Below are 26442 nucleotides of genomic sequence, written 5' to 3'. Positions count from 1 at the left end.
GGCTCAGTGGAGCTGGCGCTGGTCCTGGCTCTCCCAGGATTTCCCCGTGGCTGGAATTTCCATCAGAGCCAGGAAGCGGCAGGGCAGGCTGGGACAGCAGGCTCGGTCCCACCGTCACACCGAGCCCCACCCCCATCTGTTTAGAGCCAGTGTCTTTGTTCTAGAACTTTCTCATTTTAACAAACTCGGTGGTAATTGACCAGCTCTCTGGAATGCAAGCACATGATAGTGACTGTGCACTCTAGACTAGCTTCATGGGAGCCTCAGAGTGTTTCTGGGCAGGGGATCAGAACCCCAATGTTCAGATGTGACTTAGCTTGTGCGCCTGCAGCACCTGGAACTCAGACTTTCAGATCTTGAGGCCTCTGGGACATGAAAGTAGAACTAGAATTCAGTTAACACCAGCCTGGGAGCTGACCAATGGCAAGCTGCCCTCCTCCTTTCTTATGCTTATGGATAGGAGAGGATCCTCTTCCCATTTCTTTCTAAAACCGAAATCCTAAGGAGGCCCTGGGACCCCAGGAGCCCAGGCCCTCCGCCAAGGACAAAAGGGAGGTTAAGCCACAGGGAGGCCTGATGAATGTCCTCTCGAAGCCACCTGTTCCCAACAACCCCTCACAGCTACAGAATCAGGGAAGCTGCAAGGCAGTGCCTGAGCGCACGTGTCCCTGAGGGCCAAGCCCGCCGTCAGGCAATCAGCCCTGTGCACCTACCTCGGAGGAGCATGGGGCATGGCGGTCACAAAAATAATGACAGATTTAACATCAGGGAGAAGGGAAATTTTTTTTCCTCTAGGTTTTCTCTTGCCCAATCCCTGCTTCTCACACTCATTTAAGAGGGGTTTGGTGGAGGGAATTTTTCTTTTTTGCAGCTGTTTTAAAAGCAGTAGACACAAAATTACAATTAATCTGTTACACCCTCTTCTATAGCGGCATCCTTAGAACAAACAGGAAATCAGCGCAGGAGACTGGGAGGAGCTTTATGGGGAGAGTGATTCCCTTTCTCCTCCAAACCATAAAAAGTTAATCTGGCCCGGGGGTCCGGTCCCGAGTCCTGAGAGACCCTCTTGGGTACGGTAAGCAGGGGAACACCTCAGCAAGGTCCTCCTGCTCACCGTACTTGGAGGCCAGAGAAGCTTTGTTTCTCGATGAATCAATCTCACACTAAGCCCTTAAAGGCAGCCCAATCTGGGGCCAGAGAAGACCAGTTGGAACAGAGGGTAGTGACTGGCCAGCCTGCACCTCCCCGTTTAGTAATAACAAAGGCAGGGTGAGAATTAGGGGTGAAGGTCAAACAGTCCTTGGAGCAGGGAGAAAAACCTTTTAGAACTGCAAACAAACAGAATGGGCACCCAATCAACCAATCGTAGAGCCGCCTTGGCAGAAGAGGAAAAGGGCCTTCTCTCTCACCATGATAAAGATCCCTCACAGCGATGCGCAAGCCCATTTTCTCAGGAAGGCCTGATAAGGCTCCTTTGTGGCTCTGCCAGGTACTGGGACCAGCAAACCTCCCCACCCTCCCCGCTCCCTCCTGACAGGCTTCGAGGTGTCTGTGTGGACCCAGACGATGTGGGCGTGGCCGGGAAAGGTCTCGGGTCGCATCAGGTGGAAGGTCGTGGCTTATACCCGATGGCCACTCAGCATTACTGCTCTCAGGAGTCTCTGGATAAGGATTTATCTGGTGTCCCAGGCTTTCCTTTCTTTTGTGGACACTTGTGCATATCTTACAACGAGAATCACAATTTCAGGCAGCCATGTGCTGCTCGCTGCTTTTCTGTGATAGGCAGACCAAGTTCTGCTAGGTGCGCATACCCCACCCACTGGGAAATTTATACCTACAGTCCCCAGGACTTCTGGCCAGTGACTAAGGTGCCTGAGAGCCCCAGGGTGCAAGACCCCCTTGGAGGGCCCCCGGACACTGTACCTGTCATCAATAGAGTCCACCTTCTCCTGGATGCGGTCCGAGTTGATGTTCCCGTCGCTCACCAGCCTCCGGCCAGTCTCCACAACAGCGTTGATCTTCTCCTCGTTGGCGTCCATGGTGGTCATGAAGTCCTCTTGCTTCTTAATAGCGGCTTCAGCTCCTTCCAAGGTGGTGGGCATTTCGGTATGGGCCAAAACGTATTCCTATTTACAAAGAGAAAGAAAACAGTCACACAGGAGAGCGAGATGTCATGAACCGTGACTCACATTAACGGAGGCACTCCTTCCTGGGTCCCACATTTCCCTGCACCGCACCTCCCTGTATCTGCTTCCTTCCTCACTACACGGGGAAATAATCCAAAGAACCTGACAAAACAAAAGTGGTAAGGGAGGGGGGAAAGCTTGACGGGAAGAGGGACTTGCGAAAGAGCTCCAACAAGTGGTGACGATACACCCGTCCCCCAAAGAGCCAATTAACCCATGTCTGCCATATACATCTCACGCATCTCTGGGCCACACCTAACGAGGGACTCCGTAAGGGACTACATTTCCCTAAGTGGCTAAATGCTCTAAATTTTTCCACAGAGGGAGGGAGGAAAGCAGGCAAAGCTTTGTGCATCAGCCGCAGGGTTCCTCTCACGTGGCCACGAGGGCAACAGTGACACACCTTCCAAACCCTGACTTCTACAACAGAGTACCAGCCCTGATGGTGCTGACCACCCTCAGCTGCTTTTCTTTCTCCAACCTCTGTGACATGTGTCATCGGGCCAAGTCCCTGTCTCATCTAGAACAAGGAAGACAGCCGTTCATTCAAAAAAAAAAAAGGGCCAACTGAAAAACTGAATGTGATACTATGAGGACATACTGTGAACATAGGGGTCGTTGTTGGCAGCCGAAACCACCGCACTGCGCGCAGGACAGCTCCGCGGGGCTCTCTGTGCCTGTCCTCCACACGGTGCCGGGCTCGCTGCCTTAGGAGTCGGGGAAATGTCTCTACACCATGCTCCTCATTTCATACAGGGGTGGGTGTTTAAACCAACAGCTCCGGCCAGGATGTTTCTAAAGCAGCCAGGCCTGGGCCGGGAGGAAGGAAGCGAGGGAACGAGGTGCGTTACCTGGTTGTTGAGAAAGGCTTCGGCCTGCTTGGTGTCCCTGAGGAACTGCTGGTAGGCGTGGGACTGCGAGAGGAGATTCTGCCGGTTCTCCCACATCTTGTGGAGCTCGTTCCACCCGGTGTCCAAGGCCTGCAGCCGCTGCCGCAGGAACATGTACTGGGCGTCGGTCTGCCCCTGGGTGACCATCTCGCCCATGTCCCTCATCTTCTGGTAGTCCTCCTCGTAGTTGTCGATCTCGTTCTTGATGTTCTCGTGCTGCGTGAGCAGCTTCTCCGCCTCCGTCAGGGTGTTGGGCATGTCTTCCGAGGCGATGGCCGTCTGGGTCCTGGAGAGCCAGGACTGGAAGTCGTCCAGGTCCCGCAGGAACTGCTGCAGCTTGCTGGCCTCGCCCAGGGAGGCCTCGCGGTTCTTCAGGGTGGTCTTCATCTCCTCCCACACGTCGCTGATCTCGGCCAGCCGGGACAGGATGGCCTGCGCCTGGTCGGGGTGCTCCGACTCCAGCTTCTCTGCCTCCTTCTGCAGGTCGCTCAGCTTCGCCTCGATGGCCACCAAGTCCCGCTCCATGCCGGTCAGCTTGCGCTGCAGGGCCATGACGCCGGCCAGGTCGTTGCCCAGGTCCTGGGTGGACTCGATCACCTTGGTCTTTTCCCGGATCCAGGACTTGGTCTCGTTGCACTCGAGGTGGTAGTTCTGGATGCTCAGGGCGGAGAGGAGGGCGTCCTTCTTCCTGTCGACCAGCTCTCTGAACTGACTCCACCTGTGGGCGAGGGCGGCAGAGGGAGCGTGTGAGGACCACGCTGGCAGCGCGTGGCTGAATGGCATTAGCAGGGATGGTCACAGCTACCCTTCCCCTCCACCTTTGCTCTGACTACATGCTTTTGGGGAAATCATCTCACTCAGCAGATGGACATCAAATGTTACCCAAGCAGCTCAGAGATGCAACAGAAGCTGGAAAAAGCCTGGCAGGACGAGGGGCTCGTGAGAGAGCTCCAGCATGAGCCGTGACAACATGCCTGTCCCCCAAAGAGCCAATTAACCCATGTCTGCCCTACACATCTCAGTCATCTCTGAGCCACACCCAACCAACGTTTTCCAAACCCAACACCTGACAGTAACCTTCAGACCTGAGCCCATCCACCACCACAACCTATTCAAACGTGTTTACTCAACAGAAAGATTAGACCGACACAAAGGTCTACCTTGATGATGGGGACTTTCATTGGCCAATTATGTCTCCAACATGCCTAAGTCTTGTTCCAGAAATTGTTTTATTAAGAGGGACAGCACAGGAGCCTCCTTGATGCCTCACCAAGGCCCTAACTTCTGATGTGGGGAGGGGCAGGCACCAGGGTGCTCCGAATGACATCACCCAAAACACACGTCTTGCAAAATGAGGGTATGTCGCAAGGCAGGTGCCAATGCGGTGACATCAGCACCACAATGCCACTGACCCCAACACGGGAAATTCCTGACAGCAAGGTTCAGCCAGGGACCTCAGCCTCCCTGCCCCGCACACCTGCGCCCCGCACCGCTGGCCTCACGCTCACCTGGTGTTCAGTTTGTCCTGCTGGGCTTTGATCTTCTTCTCATTCGGGTGGCCGCTGTGCATCAGCTGCCGTGCAATCTGGTTGACCACTGCGACCCGGGAAGCCTGGTTGTTCATTTCCGGCTCCAGGCTCTCAAATCTGAAAGGCAATTCAAGAGGGTAGTCACTCCTTCGGTGACGACTGGTAGCGCGAGGCAGGCTGGCGCCCCGGCGCCCCACCCCTCACCTGTGCTGGATGACCTCCAGGTCCTCCAGCTTCTCTGGGATCTGCATGTTGTTGAGCCACTGCTCCTTCTCGTCGATCCAGAGCTCACAGGCGTCGGCCTCACTGAACATCTTGTACAGGGCCAGGGTGTCCTGCAGCGCCTGCTTCCTCAGCCGCGTCAGCTCAGCCACCTCCTTGTAGCGCTCCTCGATGCCGGACAGCCGGCCCCTGACCTCCGGGGACTCGGCGTGCTCCTGCGGGAGGGCGCTGGCCTGCTCGTGCAGCGTGTCGATGGTGGGCCTGTAGTTGGCGATCTCCTCCGCCACGTCCTTGTGCTTCCGGACCAGAGACTGGGTGGAGTACTCGTCATGGCCCACGTCGTTGCTGGAGACGATCTTGAGGATGTCCAGCATCCACGCGTCGATGTCGTCGGCGTCCGCCTGGAACTGGTGCAACAGCGAGGCCTCCTCCAGGCGCTTCTTCCGGATGGCCGAGAGCTGCTCCAGGTGGGCCCACTGCTCCCGGATGTAGATGATCCTCTCCCGGATCTTCTCGGACCCGAAGTGCTCCTCCGCGATCATGTCTTCCCCTTCCTTGATGGCCTGCTCAAAGTGGCCGCTGCGGCCGCTCATCTCGTCCTCGAAGGCCCGGTGCTTGCTGAGCAGGCGCATGACGCTGGTCAGGTCCTTCCCGTAGTCGTCGGAGGACAGGATCTTCTCCTTCTCCCGTATCCAGCCTTCCTCCTCTGCCATCTCCCAGAAGAACTTCCAGAGGCGACGGGACTCTTCCAGGCGGGCCCGGCGCTCAGCCGCCAGCTGGCAAAGCTCTTGGTAACAGAACTCCATGTGGGCCACTCGGTCTCGGATCACCTGGGGGTCGCAGGGCTTGTAGCCTGTTGAACGCCAAGGAAGGAATTAGGGTGCAAAGGAGTTTAGCACAGGTTCCTGCTGGTGTGCAGGCAGTAAGCTACACCCCATGTCCTTGCTACTAGATTAGCAGGGCTAATGCTATGAGGCAACAGAGCGCCTTCTAAGGTCTTGACTGGAACCGGAGAGAGGGGCAATGGTACGTTAAGAGCATGCGTACCAGGTCGCTGGTACACAGCCATATCAAGTGTGGTCTGGCAAAGTCTCGCTGCCAAGCATCAAGCCATTCAAAACCAAGAGCACAGTATTTAAGGAAAAGACATGCCCATCTGAGAAAAGCAAGACAGAGTTAAAGGGCTCAGAAGGCCACCCCACGGACTCTCATGTATCCACTACCGCCCAAGCATGTCAAACCCACGGCCTGTGGCCCGCCATAACTTCCAAAGCTCCGCTGCCACACAGAACTTATCTGCTTCTCTAAAGGTTGGTCAGGGAGACTAGCAGGTAACGTGTGGAATGGCCCATCCTCACCTTCCCCATCCGTTGCAAACTTCTGGGCGGAGGCATTGACACCTCTCACTCGCTCTGCCTGGATGCCGATGTCGGCTTCCACCAGGGCGTGCTTCTGTAACAGGTCTTCCACGCCGAGCAAGTGTTTGCCATAGTCTTGAGATAATAATAGCACCTGTGCACAAGAGGTAACAGACAGGACACCAGTGAATACAACCTTGACTTCAGCATCTTGCAATCTTCAAGCAAGCTGAGAGCCAGCAGCCACACCGCACCCACCCCGTGGCCAGCCGTCCGTCCCATGTCCTCAGGGGAAGATGATGAGCAAACTAGAGCACTCTTCCCCCCATGGGTAGCGTGGCCCTTCTCTGGCTTTGCAGAGTGGGCAGTTAGACAAGGGGCCCAGCGCACCCTGGGGCTTAGCGGGCAGGGCCCAGAGAAGAGAGGTCTCACAGGATCAGCTCCGGCCTTCTTGCAATCGAGTTTTACCTTCATTTCGTCCATCCAGTCCATAATGTAGAGCATTTCCTGGAATATCTTCTGCAGCCCCAGGTTCATCTCGAGACGCTGCCTTCGGGCCCGGAGCAGTTCCAGGAGGTATTCCCAGAGCCGGATGACATTGTCTTTCCTCGCTGTGATGCGCTTGATGTCATGGTAGTTCTCCGCCTCGAGCTCCCGGGCCACGGCCACCACGGCCTGCACACGCTCCTCGTATGCGGCAATGTCTGTCTCAATGGCCTCATGCTTTTTCGTGGCGGCCTCAACTGCAGGAAGGTCAAATCCAAAGTTGTCCTACAGAGAAACGGAATGAAAAAGCCATCTGATTGGAACAAAGAAACAGAATAGAGGTGGAATCCTGAGCGCACGTTGGTCTTAAAGCTAAACACCACCCCCTGAGGTCCCCCCCACAACCCTGGGGCTAGTCCCTGCCTTCCCCAGGACCCTTAAAACTCCACGCTTGCTCTCAGATGCTCCCTCCCCAAAGCAAATCAGCAACTTCTCAATGACAAAGGGGTCCAAATGCCAGCACCTGGCTTAACGTGCCTGGAGCAGGTGATCGCTTACGTGGAAACAAGCAGAAAAGAATGGCATTTGTATTATGTCATGACCCATCTGACTGCCTTAAAAGACTAGTCACTAGTTGGTCAAAGATTGAGGAAAAGAGGGCATTTTTTTAAAATTACATAAATGTGACCAGTTCACACACACTCACTGGCTCTAAACAAACTGCTTGAGCTGCTTCCAGATCCGTAAAAAGTTGGATAAACAGAAGAGACAGTGTATTAGAAAGTATAAACATCCCCTTCGCGGGAAGTGGGCAGAGACCTGCCAGCTCCTTCAGATACAGTGCTGACAAGCTGTCCAATGGCCCTGGGGACAGCCTATGTTTCTAGATGAGCCCCGGGCAGTTTCTCGAAAAATTCGGGAGCAGAACCTGAGACACCAGGCGCTGGTTTTCGCTCAGCCAGGTCTCCCTCATAGCTGCCTTGCGGTCGAATCTGCGGGCGAGCTGTTCCAGTTTCTCCTGGCGGATGAGCTCGTTCCGCAGGGCCAGTTCTCTCTCGTGTTCCGCCTTTTCCAGTCGTTCCCAGGCCTACGGAAGCGAAAAAGAACGGTTTCCTGCCACGTCCAAGGCACTTTCCTTGGCTCCAGTCAACAGCTAGCATTTCTCCAAGAGACCCAAGGACGCAGAAGGGAAGTCCCGTTCCCATCCTCATTTCTCTGGAGCCTTGAGAAAAAAGCAGCTTCCTCTCAGTGTAGCCTCATGGGAACACTCTCCCTTATCTAAATCTACGGTCCTGTGTTGTTCTTGGAAAACAAGACACTGTAGATATGGAGCAAGTCAACTGAATAATAAATCTTACTTTAACTGAGAGGAAGCAAAGTACTTACTTTTCAACAGCTCTGATCTTATAAAAAAGATAAATGACTTTTCTCTGAAAGAAATCTTACGATGACTCTCTCATTCATCCCGTCCGGAGCCACTGTTTTTTTATTCACACGTCTGTGTATTTTCCCCTCAAAACCCTTACTGACTGACTGTACATATTACATTCATTTCTATGAGCTATATCTTACTTCATGGCATTTAAAAAAATTCCAACTAAAAGACTCTAAATGGGTACAACTGACCAAAGTTCTGGATTTTTCAAACTTGTACTTGGAAATATGCCCCCTGTGAAATTCTCTAATTGCAGACACAAGAGGCATGAGAAAGGAAGCCGTTTAATGGCTTCTCTGACAGAGGAGCCAGTCCCAACCTCTAGGGATTCCAGATATATGACGTAAGGTTTTGTGTTCTCTCTTCCCCAACTTAAAGATGTTTGAGCCAACTGCCTCTGACAGACGAGTAACAAGGTAAACAGGCAGAACCCAAGCCGGTTTGATAAAATCTAACATTCTCCCCAAACCTCCAAGAGGCCCGCCCAGCACAGGTATCCCCTGAGCCTCTGCAATTCCCGAGCAACACCCGCCCCTTAATTCCACAGGCAGGGATGGACCCTTTCAGTCGATCAGGACCGAGCAACAGAACCCAGCAGCAGAACCAGGGCTCTACGGGACGGGCCCACGCAGGACCAGAGGGAGGGGTTTACCTTGTTAATGTCAGAGATGAGCTTCCCCTCCCGGGGCATGTAGACCTTCTGATTGTTGGCCCGCATCTTGCTCTGAATCGTGAAAAGCAGCACTTCCAAGTTCCCCTTCTCCGTAAATCTAAGCACCGAAAAAACAACCGTAAACATTATTTATTATATTTTGTTCAATTCAAGGGGAAATATTAATTTGCTTCTGGCAAAGGAACAATTTCACACAGCCACGCAATTTAAAAAGCCATTTATCTCTGGTCTGATTTATGTGAAATGCATGTTAGAGAAACCAGAGTGGGTTAGTTTTGGGGTGTTACAGACCTCAAAGTGTGCCCAGCTGTGGAAATTTTTTGTGAGCTTGGTTGTTTGTTGTACTTGAGATTTATATTTAGGAGCACCCAATAGCATTCTTTTATTAATCACCTCATTCAAGGTTTAGACCAAGCATGTCAAACATGTGGCCCGCTGGCAGAGAGTTTGACGTGCTTGGTTTAGACCAGCAGTCGCCAACCAGTGGTCCGTGAGGTCCAAAAAGGTTGCCGACCGCTGATTTAGACCATAAATCCTGGGCGACAGACTTACTTCATTCAGAGTGCATAGCTGAATGCATTCAGCAAGAATTAGTTCATATGACTACCAATAAATGGGTTTCAGAGACCTCAGCAAGGAATCAACAACTGAGTGGTTTCAGAAAAAGGAGGAAAAACTTTCGAACTATAATTAAGAGATAAGGTGCCCAAACCTTATTTCTTAAACGGTGTGGAAAAAGCAAACTTTTGGGGACAGTAAAACTATTTATTGTCTGTCTCTCTCCAACACAACGTGAATATTTACACATTTTGCTACGGAGCTATTAGTGGGCCTGATGATGGGTTACTTCCTCACACCCAACTGGAATCATAGCACACCACATCCACACAATTGCTACTTCTCTGAAATCCCAAAAATACGGAATTCTGAAATACGTTAGGCACCAGAGTTTTGGATAAGGAATTGGAGACCTGCACAATTTCTTCAGAGTCTCATCTATCAGTGGCACAATCTACTGGAAAGGGCTCACAGAGCGACACGGATCAGATGAAAAGGAGTAGCATTCACTAAGGGGAGAGGCGTCACAAAGAGACGAGATCGTGCCAATCAGAAAGCAGGGGTCTGTGACGGCAGTGACCTCTCCCCCCCAGTAACAGCAGGGCATCCCAATCTGCATCGTACTTGGGTGGCTTCTCCACAGTGCGGTACGTGTTGAATGCCTGGAGCTGTTGTTGAACCCCAACCAAAGAATTGGCAAATTTGCGATTGTTCAAAATAATGATGGTTTGTTCAATCCACTCCAGAAGGTCGGAGGCAAGTGACTCATACTTTTCAATCATTTTTTCTGTTTCAATAGCATTGTCAAGCACCTGTACGGAGGAGTTAGAAAAATGGAAGATGGCGTTATCAGACGGGAGGAAAACGTGACCGCACCCTCTATGAGCACAGGTGCGCTCGGTCAGGGTTCTGGGCCACTCCGCACGAGCCTGGAAACCTGAGGAACCGTTTGTTAACAGGCACTCAGACTGTGGCCATTATTCGTGAGCAATGACATCTTAACTCAACTGGAAGTGGCTCTGGAACCTCCCAGCCCCCAGGCACAGGGTTTAAGAGTCCGAATGACTCCTGCTGCCTAAGCTCCCAAATCTCTAGAGAAGCACAAAGGGCTCTATTGTGCGTGGTCCTGTCCCATGAACGCCCATGAACTTTCCATTCCTACTGCACTGAGAAGACAAGGTCATCTGGTCTGAGGTGTTCCGAAATAACATGGCAGGCGAACGAGAAATAAAAAGCGTAATACTGGGGCCTTTTCAACTGTGGGAAGGAGGACTTCAGCCCCATGACACTAGGCGGCTCAAGCAGATTTTCAAGGCCCAATTTTCTGGTAAGGTTAGGGGGAGGTATGTTTCTGGGTCTGTGACGCCCCTCACATCCTTTCCTAAGCCACCACTCCTCCCTCCGTGGGATGCTGCCTACTCGCCTGCCATTTGGACAGCCTGCCCCAAGCTGCTCCCGGCTAAGTTTACGAGTTCATGGGAGGGCAAGGAGCTCAGTGGTGGGCAGTGCATTAAGATGTGAACCTTAATTAGGTCTCACAACATATAAAATTGGTGTGAGCTCACCTTTCCAATTCGTTTTCCTTCAACAGCCAAGGCCTTCATCTTAGAGAAGTAGTGGTAATAGGTCACCACGTAAGTGATAATAGACTTCTCGTCAGGGTGGTCCACACTGATATCTGTAAGCGAGGGGAGATTCCCTTCAGTACTGTGTTCATGGGGCTGCCACTCAAGCAGCAAGAACACCCTGGAACAACTGGTCAACACTGAACAGGCCAGTGTCTGCGCTTTCTGTACCTGAGAGTTATGCCTTCCATCCATTGACTATCTGTCAGGTTTCCACTATTGCCAAGCACTATTCTAGACATTTATAAATCTATAGACTAATTCTTCACAGGCACTATATATCTACACCAAACTGGACTCTTCACCACACACCCCAGAATTCCCATTGTCCTTTCCTTTACTCTCAACTTCCCTTTGCCCGAAATGGCCTTCCAAACTCCATCACCTTCTTCCTAGCCTTTCATGATCCAATTGAAAAGTTGCCATTCCATCACAGCTAATTCTAATCCCTACAGCCGGAATTACTGTCTCTCTCTTTTCCCCTAAGGACTTCATTTATATGGTCACACATATACTTTCCGCCAGGCACTATAATTACTTATGCATGTTTTATGTGTCTTTTAAGACTGAGTCCCTGAGGATAGGAACTCTGTCTTGGTAAGCCGTTGCTAGTCATTCCACCTCCAGAATTTCTAGAGTGTTGCTTTGCACAAAGTGGGTGATCAACAAATAGATCAACAAATATTGAGAGAGGGCCCTAGCCGGTTTGGCTCAGCAGATAGAGCGTAGGCCTGCAAACTGAAGGGTCCCCGGTTCGACTCCTGGGGTTGCAGGCTCGATCCCCAGTAGGGGGCGTGCAGGAGGCAGCCAATCAATGATTCTCATCATTGATGTTTCTATCTCTCCCTCACCCTTCCTCTCTGAAGTCAATAAAAATTTATTTTAAAAAATTGAGAGAGGGAACAAAGGAGTGAAGATGGCAGTGAGTGAACAAGTCTTTACCATTTGGCATTATTGAGTGAAGTACTCAACTCGGTTAGATCAAGAGGAGAACACATAGTATGACTCTTAATTGATCAGGCTCTTTTTCAATGTACATTCACACCTGCGCCCTCACTTCTACCCACTGGCAGCCCTGTGTGAGACAGGGTTGTTTCTCTCACGCAAGGATGAGAACACTAGGATCTAGAGCTCGGCTGAAAACTCCCTGCCCAGTGTCACCAAGGCAGCCAATGACACGGGGAGCCAGAATCACACCTACTCCGCCCCCCCCCCCGCCCCCCCGCCCAGGACCCCCTGTGACCAACTCCTGCATCTGCTCAGTCCCATCAGAATGTGCTCCACAAAGAGCACATTGGAGGAAAACAAGAGAAAAATGTCGGTCTTGTATGCAATTCAATAAACACAAAATGTTGACATAACCGGGAAGGAGTGAGCAGACAGAACCTTTCTTTAAACTTATCTACATTTTAACTAATGGCTCTCTGGGTCTACTAATAATAGTAAGGACAACTAATAATCAAGGTCACACCCACAGGATCAGTGACATCACATCAGCTGCCATTTCTAGTCCCTTGTTTTGTAATCCGGGGGATCATACTCCCTTTTCATACGGGGTAGTGATTAGAAAGATTAACTAATGAGCAAGTTATTAAAAAGATTTTGTTATAGTGGTTGCAAAAATAAAGGGTTCTTCATCAAAGAGCTAGAGCTAAGGAAGAATGGCTTCCCACAGTAAGGTAGGGGTTAAGTATGAAGATTTATCACAGCCCAAGGAATGTTAGTTTTTTGTTTATATTGAGAAATCATTTAATGGGTTAGCACGAAGAAAATTTTATCTCGGCTTCCTGTAGTGAACATATCAGTGAATCTGATGCACTGGAAAAAAAGCAAGAAGCCAGCTTGGCAGTCTCATGACCTGCATCTGCCCTTGGGGAGTTAAACTTCCTGTTCTATATTTATAGGAACTTTAAACTTTCACTCACATACAGTTTCCTCTCTCTAATACTTGCTCACAGTGAGGAGGATCTAAAAAGCTTCAGCACTAAAAAAAAAAAAACAACCTCTTATGTTTCTCAAAACTGAAAAAAGTGCCTATGATAACTCATGCTAAAAAGCAGCCTAGAATTAGGATTTTGTTCAGCAAGGGAACTACAAGCTGGGGAAGTGCCCCCACACAGGTGAACTCCCCGTCCCCTGCAGGCTGTCTCTGGGGCTTGCTGTGGGGACTCAGAGTAGAAAGATCAAGTCCACGCAGAGAACGTGATTCCGTGCCTCCCAGCAGCCAGCCGAAAGGGGCTGGTAGTGTTACGCTCTCTTCCACCCACAGGCTCCCCTTTCCTGGTGCACCTTCCTCATTTACGCACTTGCTCATCAGCCAACACTGCACAGCCTCCTAACAAGGGCCCTGCCCTCAGTCTCCACGCACTCCATCCCATGCTGCCTGCTGCCCTGGGGTGAAAGCCAGCTACCAGCCATTCCCTGGGGCTTATGGCAGGTGCTCTTCCTTGAGCACAGCTGCTGACCACTGCCTGCTGAATACCCTCTAAAAAGTCTGACCTGTTGGACCCCACCCACCTTTGTGCTGGTATTTCCTACGGTCACTCTAAACACCATTCCCAGTGAACTGCTGGTCCCCAAAGCACGCCTTCCTCACCCCTTGTTCACACAAGTCCCTCTGCCTGGCATGCCCTCTCCTTCAGAACATGTTTAAGTACTAATTTTTCAAGGCCTTTTCAAATGTAATCCTTTGCACACATCCTCGAATAATTCTCCCAGCAAAATTGAGCTCCTCTCCCTTGGATAATTTGCAAAGCACACTGTACAAATAAAACAGATACAAGGCAGACCTTGTATTAACCCCTCAGTGCTAGAGACGCCGAAGGTCCCCCTGTTATCCCGAGACCTTACCTTCAGGATCCAGCAGTTTGGTGAGGCCAAGGTGCTGCTCAGCCAGGTTAAATGCATTCTGCAGATTGTAGTGTGCATTGGATTTCTTTAGCTTGTCAAAATCTATCAGGTCAGGCCTATGTGGAACGACAATGGAACACGACAAAAACCAGGGCTTGAAAACACATCCTGTGGCCAGTTAGACATGATTACTACTCCCAAAGTGCTCAAGTCACCATTCAGGAGAGTAAAACTCTAGGATATTATTCAACCATCAATAAATGAAACTTGATTTTTTAAAATAAAGCCTCCAAAGTTCATTAGGAGAACTGGGGACAACGAGAGAACTCGTTTATTTGGTTTAGGAGACTACATATTCTCTCACATTTTCCTCACATGGAATGCAGCAATTTCCACTGTAGTGCAACATTGAAGGCAATGGATATGAGGATCAAACGTCACCCAGATCTGCTATAGAAGAAGGTAAACATCCCACCCCCGAATTGTTTACCGGTGTTTGTGTATCAGTGCATTGAAGGCCATGCCGTCCCTCCAGCTGGTGGTGAAATTGTGAATGTTGACGTTGGGGTACCTGGCAAAGACAAAGCACAAGACAAAAACAACAGAATTATCATATATAGGTTTTCCTCCCTGAAAAACTTCCCCATGTTTGAAATCTACCCCTAATCAATCAGCCATTCTACACCATCTTGATTATTAATAACTCCGTATCTGCGGTTGATTAAAGGTTCATCTCTAACTTGATCCTCTTTATGGTGTCCACATTTATCGTTGATCGTAGCTATTATAGATACATCTGTCCTCCAAGCCGTCCCGACAGCAATTCTCCACTTAACACCTGGTACATTATCGGTTCTCAGCAAGCACCTAGGAGCCCCGGCAGTTTCAGTGAGCAACAAAAAAGATGGGGTTCTCTAAAAAAATATCGGCACTGAAATTTCAGTGAGAGAATACACAGAAGGAAAACTGGACAATAATGTACAGCAGGGGTCCTCAAACTTTTTAAACAGGGGGCCAGTTCACTGTCCCTCAGACTGTTGGAGGGCTGGACTATAGTTTAAAAAAAAAAAACTATGAACAAATTCTTGTGCACACTGCACATATCTTATTTTGAAGTAAAAAAACAAAAGAGGAACAAATACAATATTTGTATTTGCATGTGGCCCGTGGGCCGTAGTTTGAGGACCCCTGATGTACAGAGTACTCTCATGGTTACTGCACAAAACTCCTCCGAAGCAGCAGAAATAAAAGGAAGGAGAAAACCCACAATTGGTGTGTGTTTTTTTTAATATCATGATGTGATTCCTAAACATGGTTTCAGGGTTTAAAATTCAAGACATACTGCCCTCTGGAGCTTCCTTAATAAAGAGTGGAAAACTGATGGTGGCGATGAGAGGTCCAGAATATAAATCAGAACTCCTTCCACGCTAAGGTCAGCCTATCAGCCACTCGCCAGTTAACAAGCCCTCTCAGTGGAGGCGGTTGTGGGGACACCTGTCAGCACCTTGGAAGTGACGACCGCATGGAACTGGGCCTGGGCCCCTGGCCGGACTCTGAGCTCACACTCACCCAGCTGTCTTCATCTGGCACCACAGCAGCAACGCATCCTTGGCAGATTTCTTCTCCTTGTTGTCTTCCGTCTCCACACTGATATCCTGGATCTAAGATTTACAAGGACACGTCAGACAGACAGAGGGGTCAGCTGCCTAACGACAGCCATAGAAGAGCTGGTCTGCATGTACACGGAGAGGAAACTGTGGATCAAAGCCCAGCCCTGCAGCCCACCTCCTCCGAGAGCTGCTTTCTGAAGCCAGGGTTCGCCTCAAAGAACACCAGCCAGACTAGATTTTCCACTTTGCACAGAGATAAGATGGAAGCACAGGCCAGTTACTTGCATGACTTCCTATTAGGGGCCATTTCCACCTTCAAGCTAGCCCATCGTCCCAACTAGAAGCCAGCACAGTGATTCCTATGGTACACCTTGAACCTCATTAGACCCCAGAAAACCATTATGGTCAGTGTTTCATAACCAAACATTTTTCACACCAGGTGCGCCCTTCGTGGGTGAGGACGGTGTGTGCATCACGGCCTGAGGGCTGACCCAGCCTCGCAGGGAGAGCACGCACTGAAATGCCGTGCTTCCTCATCTATGTCCCCTCCAAACTCTTACACTGAAACCCTAGCCCTCAAAAAGTGATAGTGTTTGCAGGTGGGACCTTTGGGAGGTGATTAAGTCATGAGAGGGATTAGATAAGAGGCTGCAGAGATCCACAGCCCCTTCCACCATGTCAGGACAAGACATGTGCGATCCGGAATAGGACCTCACCCGACGTACAGCCTCCAGAACGGAGAAGTAAATGCCTACTGTGTCTAAGGTACCCAGTCTGTGGTATCTTGTTACAGCAGCCCCAACGGTCTAAGACAGTCAACACTGTACCCAGAGTCTGGTCTATGGCACCAAAGTCAGGCTGCCTGGGTCTGAATCCAGGCTCCAGCACCTACTGTGTGTCCTGAGGCGAGTCCCTCCCTTCCCATCTGAGGAATGGCAACTCCAGCAGTGGCTGTCTCCCAACACTGCCGTGCACTCATATAAATAAAGAACAGGACATCCTGAGCTCATAACAAGGAGCCCATAAACGCCAGCTCTTTGGATTAGGGGCCACCTAGCAGTTATCCTTCTTAAAAAATTCTCCATCCTTAACTGTGGTAAGTATGTGAAGTCTAAGTCTGCATAAACTCCCAACTCTATTCTTAGGATCCTTAGCAGAAAGTAAGTATGAAAGAGTTAACACACTCAAGGGGTCAGACACAGACTCATCAAGAAAGGCAGGTGGAACTTTACACATTAACCTGTCAACTTTCTTACGCTTCTGTGTGAAGAAGGGAATCTGTTTCCAGACTTGTTCCTCTAGAAGCAGTCTAGCCCCTTCTGGAATGAAGACGGCTGCCTGTTTAGATTAGGCAAACGTAGAGACTTTCATCCCAGTTCCCTACACCATCTTTTACTTTCTCTCCTCTCTCTCTCTCTCTCTTTTTGGTTAATCCTTACCTGAGGATATTTTTTTTCATAGATTTTTAGAGAGAGTGACAGGGAGGGAAGGGGAGAGAGGGAGAGGAGGAGATGGGGAGAAACACTGATGTGAGAGAGACACATCTCGGGCCCGAGGATCAAACCTGGTACCCAGGTATGTGCCCTTGACAAGGAATGGAACCTGAGACCTGTGGAGCCAACATTCTAATCACTGAGAACACGGGCCAGAGATGTCTTTTACTCTCTTCCTCAGTCCCATGCTCCTAAAGCCCTTCCCTTGCCTCTTATAACTTGTCATCAGTAGTTCATGGATTACCTGCTAAGTACAGACAGGGCAGGCCATACCCTGGGAACCCTAGGGACAGGGACACACACACACACACACACACACAGGGAACATAAGACAAATCTGTACATTCAGGAGCTGGGGAGAAGAGAGGAGGGGGGAGGCTTCAGAGGAGGCAGGATGTAAGCTGGCCCCTGGCTGATGCAGGATCAATATATATAGGATGTGGCAAAAGTAGGTTTACAGTGTTCACGTGAAAAGTGATAAATAATAAATAATAATTAATAAATAACAAGAAGAAACTGTGTTGTGTGTATGCACAGCTGTAGACCTACTTCTGCCCACCCTGCATTTGTGGGATGGGTGCTGCTTTAATAAAGCTGGGTTTGTAAGACACCAAGGATGCAGCCCAAGCAGTGACATCTGCAGCCTCTATTTCCTGCCTCAAAGGAAAGAGAGAAAGTACCTACCAGCATTTACAAGTTCAAGTACAGAAAAGGGCCAGCTGTCAGGAAGCTAGTCAATGACTCAACCCAATCCACGCTAAAAATCCTGGAAAGGGATGCGTTTGCCAGCTCACCAACATGAGCACTGCCCGGGCGTGGCGAGGCCGCCATCGGGATGCCCTCCCAGGCTCTGATTACTACAGGAAGAAGCAACAGAAACAGAACAATTTTACTCGGCAAAACTGAGGTCAGGCTCAAAGAGGGTCCTGCTGATTTCACCTTCGTTGGCCTAAAACCAAGAGCAGTATTTAGTGAACTTAATGACATCCACTCCATTTTTAAATCATCCTGAAATTAAATGACAGAAGCCAAAAATGAAATCGTTGGTGGTTGTAATTAACTCCATTAATGATGTCATCTTCAACAGGGGTTCCCTCCTCAGACCTGCTTGTTAGGAGCCCGAGGGCTGGGACAGGGGATCTGATTAGGGAAAAGCTTCCCCAAGGAGTCAGAGGACTAGCCGGGCCGGGGAACCACCCATGCAGGGAGTTTCTTTGTCCAGCGCAGCCCCCACCCCGTCTGCCCACATACACACCCAGACACTGTTACTCAGCCCAATCCCAGGGGAAACAAGAAGGGAAAGGATTGGTTGCAGGGTGACCGCAGAGTTTTCATAAGAATACAAAGACAGCGACAATTTGATTTTTGTTTTTGCCTTTTAGTGAGATTTTCATTTACCGGAAAAATCAATCAGACTTTTTCAAAGGGGCGGAACAGGAAGGCGCAGAGAACACTGCCGAGGAGGAGACAGGCCTGTCAGGACGCTGGTTTGCAGAGTAACCTGACTCTAGGGCAAGAAGTGTTTCCTGAAGAGCATGAGCATGAAGCATCCTCCTGGAGGAGGGGCCAGCAGTCTGGCCGGAGGTGCCTCAGTCTCCTGAGAAGCTGAGCTCTCCCCTAGGGGTCCAAGCCCGCATTGCAGCCCAGCCTGGGCTGTGATCCTGGGCAAGGCTCCGCCCTTTCCTCGGTAGTGAAGGAAATGGACCAGATGACCTTGAGCGTACCTTCTGGCTCAGAGTGTTTCTATATTTAGAGTCCTTCCCTGGGCTACAACAAACCATAACATGCTTATCAACTCATGCAAGCCTAAGGCTTTTTGCACATCCCCCTGAACACGACTTCCTCACATCCAACGGAGAATGGAGGTGCAAACGGAGCCAACACACGTGCCATGATCCTCAACAGCTTCTCCTAAAAATATTCTACGATACTGTGGCAGGCAGTCAGACATGTGCAGAGCAAGGACGATGGGCCAGGTGTAGAAGGCCACCAGGGTAGAACACCCCAGGTGTCTCGCAAAGGACAATTGTAGGGTGTGACTTCGGTTTCCTCCTAGCATATCGCTGGCCTTGCTGCCTGGGCCCCCTGACCTTTCGCCCTAGAGATAACATCTAGGCCTCAGCTGTATTCCAGCTCCAGGCCCAGAAAGGCTGCAAAACCAGACAAGCAAAGGCCCTGGCTGACCTCAGGACCAGCTGTGTTGAATAATGAACCTCTGCACCCTGGCGCCAACCAGTCAGTCAGTGGATACCCCAACCCTGAAAGGACACACCCGAAAAACTGCTGAATATTCTACTGAGATCTTCCCCTGGGACACCCCCTAAAATCTCCACCTTTAAAACCTTTAGGACTAAAGGACTTGTATATGTGCATGTGAGCATAACCGATGGACACAGACAGCAGGTGGGTGAGGGCATGTGCTGGGGAGTGGGAATGGCTGGGGAGAGGTCAATGGGGGGAAAGGAGACTCAGGTAATACTTTGAACAATGAAGAATTTCAATTAAAAACAAAACAAACAAAAAAGACATCTTTAGGACAGAGGACCGAGCACCTCTCCCTCCCAGGAGGAGGCCAGAGCCTTTTCCCTCCCCGCTCTCCTCCCTCCTCTCCCTCCTCCAGGCACGTTACCGTTACTTTCCTCACTCCCAAGCTCCAAAAGTCCTTGCTTTGCCTCTGTAACTTGTTTCCTAAGCCCATTTCTGCTAAAGATTACTTCTTCTATCTCTGGGATTTTCCAAATAAATGTTCTCTTAAAGTTTGAGTCTTGGCTCTGAATTCTTTCCTAGCCAGAACCCAAGTACCAAGGATGCTGAACCCAGGTCCGGTCTGACCCCTCTGGTCTAGCACCTGTTCTCACAGCCCCCAACAATGCGTGCCTATCTGGTGACGTTCAGACAACCTAGTGCAGTGGTCGGCAAACTCATTAGTCAACAGAGCCAAATATCAACAGTACAGCGATTGAAATTTCTTTTGAGAGCCACATTTTTTAAAACTTAAACTATATAGGTAGGTACATTGTTATTAACTTAATTAGGGTACTCCTAAGGCTTAGGAAGAGCCACACTCAAGGGGCCAAAGAGTCGCATGTGGCTTGCGAGCCGCAGTTTGCCGACCACTGGCCTAGTGCTAGTAATTGAGCATCCACTGCATCTTACACCTTTGCTCCTGAAAGCTGAGCAGCAGACACCAGAGGTTTAGAGTAGGTGCCAGTGAAGTGGTGGGCGGGGAGGCGGCTCTGAACCCACTTATCTGATGGGAGAACCCAGAATTTCAGGGCCCAGCAGAACTGAGGGAGGTGAGGGAGTTGTGCCCGCAGGGCAGCTGGATGTGGCACACAGCCCCGCACACCTGACTCTGAGATGCCATTTCCACCTGGTCTTCCTGGCCCCTGTGGAACGGGAGGCCAGTTTCACCAGATGCTTGCACCTGAGAGGAAGGCAGAATCCCCCCCGCCAAGCCCCTTACCTGGAAGCGCAGGATGATGGTCCAGATGAGGCCCAGGGTCAGCCGGTGGTTCCCATCCACGATGTCGTGGGACCCCATGTTCTCAAGGTGGACTCTCTGCTCCTTCAGGAACTGGAGGGCCTTGTCCACATTCTCCAGACAATGGATGCGCATTCGCCCCTTGGTGGGTTTAGGCTAGAAATGGGTGAGCAGAAGGTGGAAACATCATCCAACGGGGTGGAGGCAGGCCCGGACCTACTGCCCATTCATGCCTCGCTCTCCTACCCGAACCAAAACATTAACGGCCAAGTGTGCTTGTTCAAGTCCAGGACAGTATTAATCTAACAGCCTCTGAAGAGAAAAGTTTGCTGAAGGGATGGTAACCGATCACTCTTTAGAAGTTTGTTTAATCATGGAAGTGACACAATTTACAAATGCCTCTAGAAACTAAAAGTTTAGAGAAAAACGGACCCCGTTTTCATCGACTTTCAGAGCTACTGCCGCCATCCACACAGCCTTCTGCAGATGCAAAACACCTCTGCAGATGTGTTTAAATCTGAGGATTTAATGGCCGCTTTAACCTAAAATCAGGCTTGCCACCGGCTGGTGTGGGTCATTCCTAAGGGTAGCTGACAGGAGAATCAGGTGGTTTTGTGAAGGTGATGAGGAGGGCATTGAGTAAAGGGTGTAGTCACTGAAAAGAAAGGATAAAGGGGGAAAATGTGAGAGTAGTGTAATGATGTGAATACCCCAATGTCTCTTCCTTTTTACCCAGTTATATCAAAATTCGAAAGGTCCTCTGAAGGCAAACATTTTGAATGAAGCCACACACACACTCACTCAGTGTCTCTATAACCCCGCCTGTGTTGAGAGCATGCTCATGCCCTCCTCGCCTGGCTCCATCCCCTCTTCTCCCAACCACCCCCCCACCCCCCACTCCTCTTCTAGCAGAAGCTGCACCTCAGGCTGCTCTCATCATTTTACAGAGACTCCGACAGGCTGTGCACACCTCGCTAGCTACAAGAATGCATTCGGCCTGGCTGACGTGGGGCTGCCCTCCAGGGCCACCTCACCATACCCCACCCACCTTGCAAGGCTCAACACAGGCACAGCTTTTCTTCTGGAAGACATTCCAACCATTCCAGTTCTCACAGGCCCCCCTTTTCTCCCAACTCTGTACAGTTATGCCACAGAGCCCAGAAACAAATCATCGTCTACATCTTATATTTTCGCTGTTGTTTCACATATCGCTCTTATTACTTCCAACTAGACTACTGGCTTCATGAGAGCAGGAATAATGCTTAATAATTCTGCTATATTCCCAGCGGCTTCTGGTCTGGTTCCGAGCGCAAGGCTACGAGTAGTGGACTGAATGCAGGTGGACTGAGCTCAGTGTGTGCCTCGGGGGCTGGCCCCGCAGGGAATGGCGGCCAGGTGTGCAACAGCTGGCACCCCAGCAAGGTAGCAGCCACTCCGACAGGGGTGCCTTGCCTGTCCCCTGCTTTCCCTCTGTAGCTGAGATCCTCAGTTATTTGTCAGATGGAAAATATCTGAAGGGAAGATGACTTGGGTAACAAGTGGCCATTTTAAGTAGCCAGTCTCAGGTTATCTCTTTTCCTTGACTTTCTATTCTCCTACAAAAAGCTAGTGTGCAAAGAACACGCTTCAACGCCAGGAAAGAAGATCACAAGTAGCGGCCTTGCCACAGTGGCAGATTCTGTTTTCAAGTAAAAGCCAAGAGAGAAGAAACGACTCTAAAAGTGAAGCCTTATTACACTCTTATGATAGCTTCCCTTACACTCCCCGCCCCCCAAGGCATTTTCTCTCAGCAACTTCACAACGACTTTATCTCAGGTATGTGGGAAATGCTGGGGTATGTTACTTAAGTTAGGTCAAGTGATAACATGAAGGTAGACTCAATCTCTAATTTCATGACTGGCTCTGTAGGTGCGGTTTGAGGCCGACACTGGCACACCCTCCCTCAAAGGTATACCCAACAGCCGCCTCAAGCCAGCCACATCGCGGGGACCCATGTGATGCTGACGGGCCACCCAGAGGAAGGAGCTCAGGGTGCTGGGTCAGGATTCCAGAGCTCATTCTCCTCATGCTACACCAAGAACCACGTGAAAGAAAACAGACTCGTTCCTATCGGGCAGATAGTTCAAATCCTTTGTTAAGGAGCTATTTTTATGTCACTAGATTTCCATCTTCTCAAAAGGAAAAGGAGATAACAATGGAGAAAGCTAAACACAATGGAAAGGGGGGTGCATCTCTCCATAACTAACACTTTCCTAAGACCTCGCCCCCAAAGTGGCTAATTCTGCCATGAAAAGGGGCATTCCCTGTCTTGCCCCCATTAATTATTGTCACATTCCTAGTGTGACACGGGTTCATTCCCACGGCAACACGTGCATTTCTGTCCCGTGGGCCGTTTCTGATGGGGCAGTTTGAAATGTCACTAATGTGGAGACAAAGATCAATACCAACACCAGACTCATACGTGACTCAGAAGCAGGGGGCTCTGCAGGGAGGGAGGCGGTTCCTCAGAGGAAATGCCTATTTTTACTGTTTCTCCCTTAAATAATTTTAACAAGTTCCCCACACACGGCCAGTGTTCCTGTGTTTTGCAGGCGCTTTTCCTGTTTTCCCTCCCCAAGGTCCCTTCTGGTCCCACATCTGCATCAGCCACAGCTCCACCCCAGGCCTTGCTCCAGACCCATCTTCTTTCTGACTCCAAAAAGGAGTGGAAATGAGAGGGCTAAACAACCACCTCTAGCAACTGACAACATAATTCTAATTGCTTATTGGAGCAGCGAGGCCCCTGAGAAGTAGTGTGGCCTTGGTCAGATTTGTCCAAGGGGACCCAATGCAGTTAGGAAGAAATGAGGGAGCTGGATGAGAGCTGGGGGTCCCCCTTCCCGGTCCGTGGCTCTTCCCCAGCTGCCCACTCAGCCTTGATTTGGGTCAGTTCTGTCCTGTGGGTGTCAGGATTTGCAGAACTATGACATAATCACAATGGCAGAGTTTTTATCAGAACCTAGAGGTGGAAAAGACAAAAATAAATGTTGCCTGCAGCTGATCTGGCCTCCTTGAATAGAAGAGGAAGACAGAGGGAGGCTCCTGGAAGAGTGTTTCGGGAGGCCACCGGGAACTGGGCCACACTGCTCCACCCTGGTAACCCCCACTCTCTCGGGGGTTTTCCCATGAGTGTCCAAAGCCACCTTGAAGCCATGGAGCAACAGCGCTCTCTCCCAGGGTTGCAGGGTGGACGGAACACCAGCCCTGGGCACTGGGAGTGGCCGGCCCATCTGCCACACACCAGTTGAATGGCCCTGCATGCTGCTTACTCTTGAGTTTCAGTACCTATGCAATGAGGGATCTAACTCAGTGGCCCTTTAAAGTGGCTTCCAGCTATAAAATACAATTTATATGTTGGAGGATGTAAGACTTACTAGCCTACAAGGTGAATTCTGCTGATCTTATTGCTCAGCAATAGTAAAGAAGACATAGAGAAAAGACACTAACTGGTCTCAGGACACCAGTGTGATGAACACTTACTTGCTTATGCTTTTGTCTTTTGATCACAAACTGATTTTCAACACACACACACACACACACACACACACTCTACTTAATAGAGAGAGTAATGTGGGAAGCACTGATTTACAACATCTCCTCTAATACACTATACAGCCAAACTCATTTCACATCAAGTCCCCATACATATCCAACTTTGAGCTTTGAGCAGAGTATGAACCATTCTTGCCCAATTAAAATGAATGCACTGTGTTCAACTAATTCCTGCCTGTCTCCTCACTGGTTGGGGCCGGCTCTAAGAGCACCTTCTCCTTTCTCAGGGCTCACTGGGAAAGGAGGGGAACAGACAGCAGAGTGGGCTGGGTCCAAGTTCTATTACTTACTAGCAATACTGGCTTTGGGCAAGACCCTGGCCACTCTGCCTGTTTTTTCTATAAAACATAAACTGTCTACTTCTTTAAACTATGAGAACCAAATGAGATAATCTGTGACAGTAAACACTAAAAGCGATACACACGAAAGTCACCATCATTGCTGCTTCCAAAAAACAAACTCCAATTTAGCTGGGCTGCTTTCCCTACACGGTTCCTCCCTGAAGCCGTTCCCCAAATGTTCTCTTCACTCTGCCCCTCAGCTGACACTCGACGCCTGTATGCTCTCTCTAGCCACACCCGAACCTCTCCTCCTGGATCAGCTGGAACCCACCCACTTACTTACTTGGGGTTCCTTGACACCCCACCCAGAAGGCCTATTTTCCCTTCAGAACTCCAGGGCTTTGGGGCCATTCATTTGGTGCTTTACAATATGGTACCCATTACTATTAATTCGCTCGTTGCATTTGTGCAATTAGATGTAAGTCTAATGGGGGCATTCTTCAGTGGCTGGTTATTTAGGACAAAAACAAATTCTCCCACACAAATGATATTACAGACAATAGGTAGGTTCTGTGGCCAGTCCACAAATCCTGCTTCAACAACAATACAGACCAGTATGGTTCTCTTAACAAAGGCTTTATGTAAAACTCAGAGCAGCACAAAGTGGGATTTAAGGCTTAACAGATCTCACAGGAAATCTATCTTTTCCAACTAGCTCAGCCTGTTTTGGAATTAATGGCGGCAAACACACACACACACAAAAAAACAACCCCACCAAAAAACCCACACATACGAAAAAAAATCAAATTCCCTCCCGCTTCTCTTCTTTGAAACTGATTAACAGAGGGAGAAGACAGAATATCAGGAAAACAACAGGCAAGCAGAACCCAGTGGCATCTGCGATTGGAAATGGCGAGGGCTGGCAGGGAGGCAGAGGTGGTCAGAAAAACCTTGTCCTCTTTCCGTCAGAGGCGAGGGCTCAGCCTGGCAGGGCAAGGCAGGAAGCTGGCCTTCTTATTTAGAACCATTCTTCACTGCTGAGGTCCCCGGGGGAAGGGGCAGGCACAGGCAAGCCCCGACCTGGGTCATGACCTGCGGGCTCCACTCCGTAACCAAAGTCCAGGCCTGACGTTTCACACCAGTGGCCCTACTCCCTCCAAATGTCAGTGCTGCCGTGAGACAAACCTCTCCCCTCCAGTCCCGCTCTGCTCTGGCCCTGGGATCAACGACAAAGTGACTGGCACGGGTTCTGTGTTCGCCATCTTCACCTGCTCAGTGGATGCTACAGTCAAGGATGGGTCTCTATTTTGTAGGGCATTTTTAAGCGAGACCTTTATGAAGAGTCATAATGTACAGTAATTTCAGAGTGAGATATCGAAAAGGAATATTCTTTGTCATCAATCCCAATTAGCAGTCGCTTCCTGGCTCAGCCTCAGTTTCCTCACTGCTCCATAAGCTGACACGCCCGAGGCAGAGAAAGGGACGCTTCCGACATGGATCCTGCCCAAGCCAGGACCAGAGGTGGGTCTCTGCCCTCTGACGTTCCCCAGTACATCAGAATCAAGTGCCCCGATAACCCACCTACACCCTGTTCAAATTTAATTCAAATCTTATTGAGCCAAAATGCGGGCTAAGGCTAGGATGAAACTGTCTGGAACATTAAACCAATGTTTCTTTGAACTTCATGCAGTAAAAATCAGACACATTTCCTCCTCTATACCGAAGGATGAACTGGCTCCAAGAATTTATTAATAAAGTAAATTTAAATACTCTGGGCCCTCACACACTTATCTACTACCTACTGCCAAGCTGGTGGTTAAATGCTGTGGCCAGAGTGCTGACTGACACAGGGCTCCAGGAGGGAGTGCACATGCTTACGTTGCCCGGGGTTCGGATCAGTGGCGCAGAGAGCCCGGTGCTGGCTGGCTGTTTCCTGATGATCCACGCTTAGCTGTGGACATTAACTTACCCAGGCCAGGAAGCTCTAACCACCTCATTAGTTATGGAATCGAAAAGTACAAGGGTCCTTTGGGGCAAGCCCTCCCAGAGGTCCTGGCCTGCAGGGAGGGTCTCCAACTTGAGTTTCTGGCAGCCTCTGCAGCCAACAGCAGAGCAGTTCGTGTCCCATGAACCAAAATCAACCCCGGGGCCAAACAGGCTGAAAAATGAAC

General features: G+C 50.0%; 1 protein-coding gene across 2 annotated transcripts in view; it reads right to left on the bottom strand.

The window, feature by feature from the left end:
* The window catches only part of SPTBN1 (spectrin beta, non-erythrocytic 1), a 179101-nt gene that overhangs the window by 33686 nt on the left and 118973 nt on the right, over positions 1-26442 (bottom strand). For both annotated transcript variants that reach the window (XM_070429223.1, XM_070429224.1), the window contains 14 exons: positions 20382-20555; positions 15382-15473; positions 14303-14383; positions 13813-13928; positions 10903-11015; positions 9962-10149; positions 8759-8876; positions 7600-7758; positions 6654-6956; positions 6186-6339; positions 4810-5680; positions 4585-4722; positions 3038-3794; positions 1924-2126 (listed from right to left, as the gene is read on the bottom strand). In XM_070429223.1, coding sequence (XP_070285324.1) covers positions 1924-2126; positions 3038-3794; positions 4585-4722; positions 4810-5680; positions 6186-6339; positions 6654-6956; positions 7600-7758; positions 8759-8876; positions 9962-10149; positions 10903-11015; positions 13813-13928; positions 14303-14383; positions 15382-15473; positions 20382-20555 — 3467 coding nt within the window. The remainder of the gene's footprint in view (positions 1-1923; positions 2127-3037; positions 3795-4584; positions 4723-4809; positions 5681-6185; positions 6340-6653; positions 6957-7599; positions 7759-8758; positions 8877-9961; positions 10150-10902; positions 11016-13812; positions 13929-14302; positions 14384-15381; positions 15474-20381; positions 20556-26442) is intronic.

The sequence above is a fragment of the Myotis yumanensis genome, unplaced genomic scaffold (genome assembly GCF_028538775.1).
Source record: "Myotis yumanensis isolate MYYU_CA2020_CCGP unplaced genomic scaffold, mMyoYum1.0.hap1 SCAF_11, whole genome shotgun sequence".
Lineage (NCBI taxonomy): Eukaryota > Metazoa > Chordata > Mammalia > Chiroptera > Vespertilionidae > Myotis > Myotis yumanensis.
This window is presented reverse-complemented; position numbering and strand designations above follow the sequence as displayed.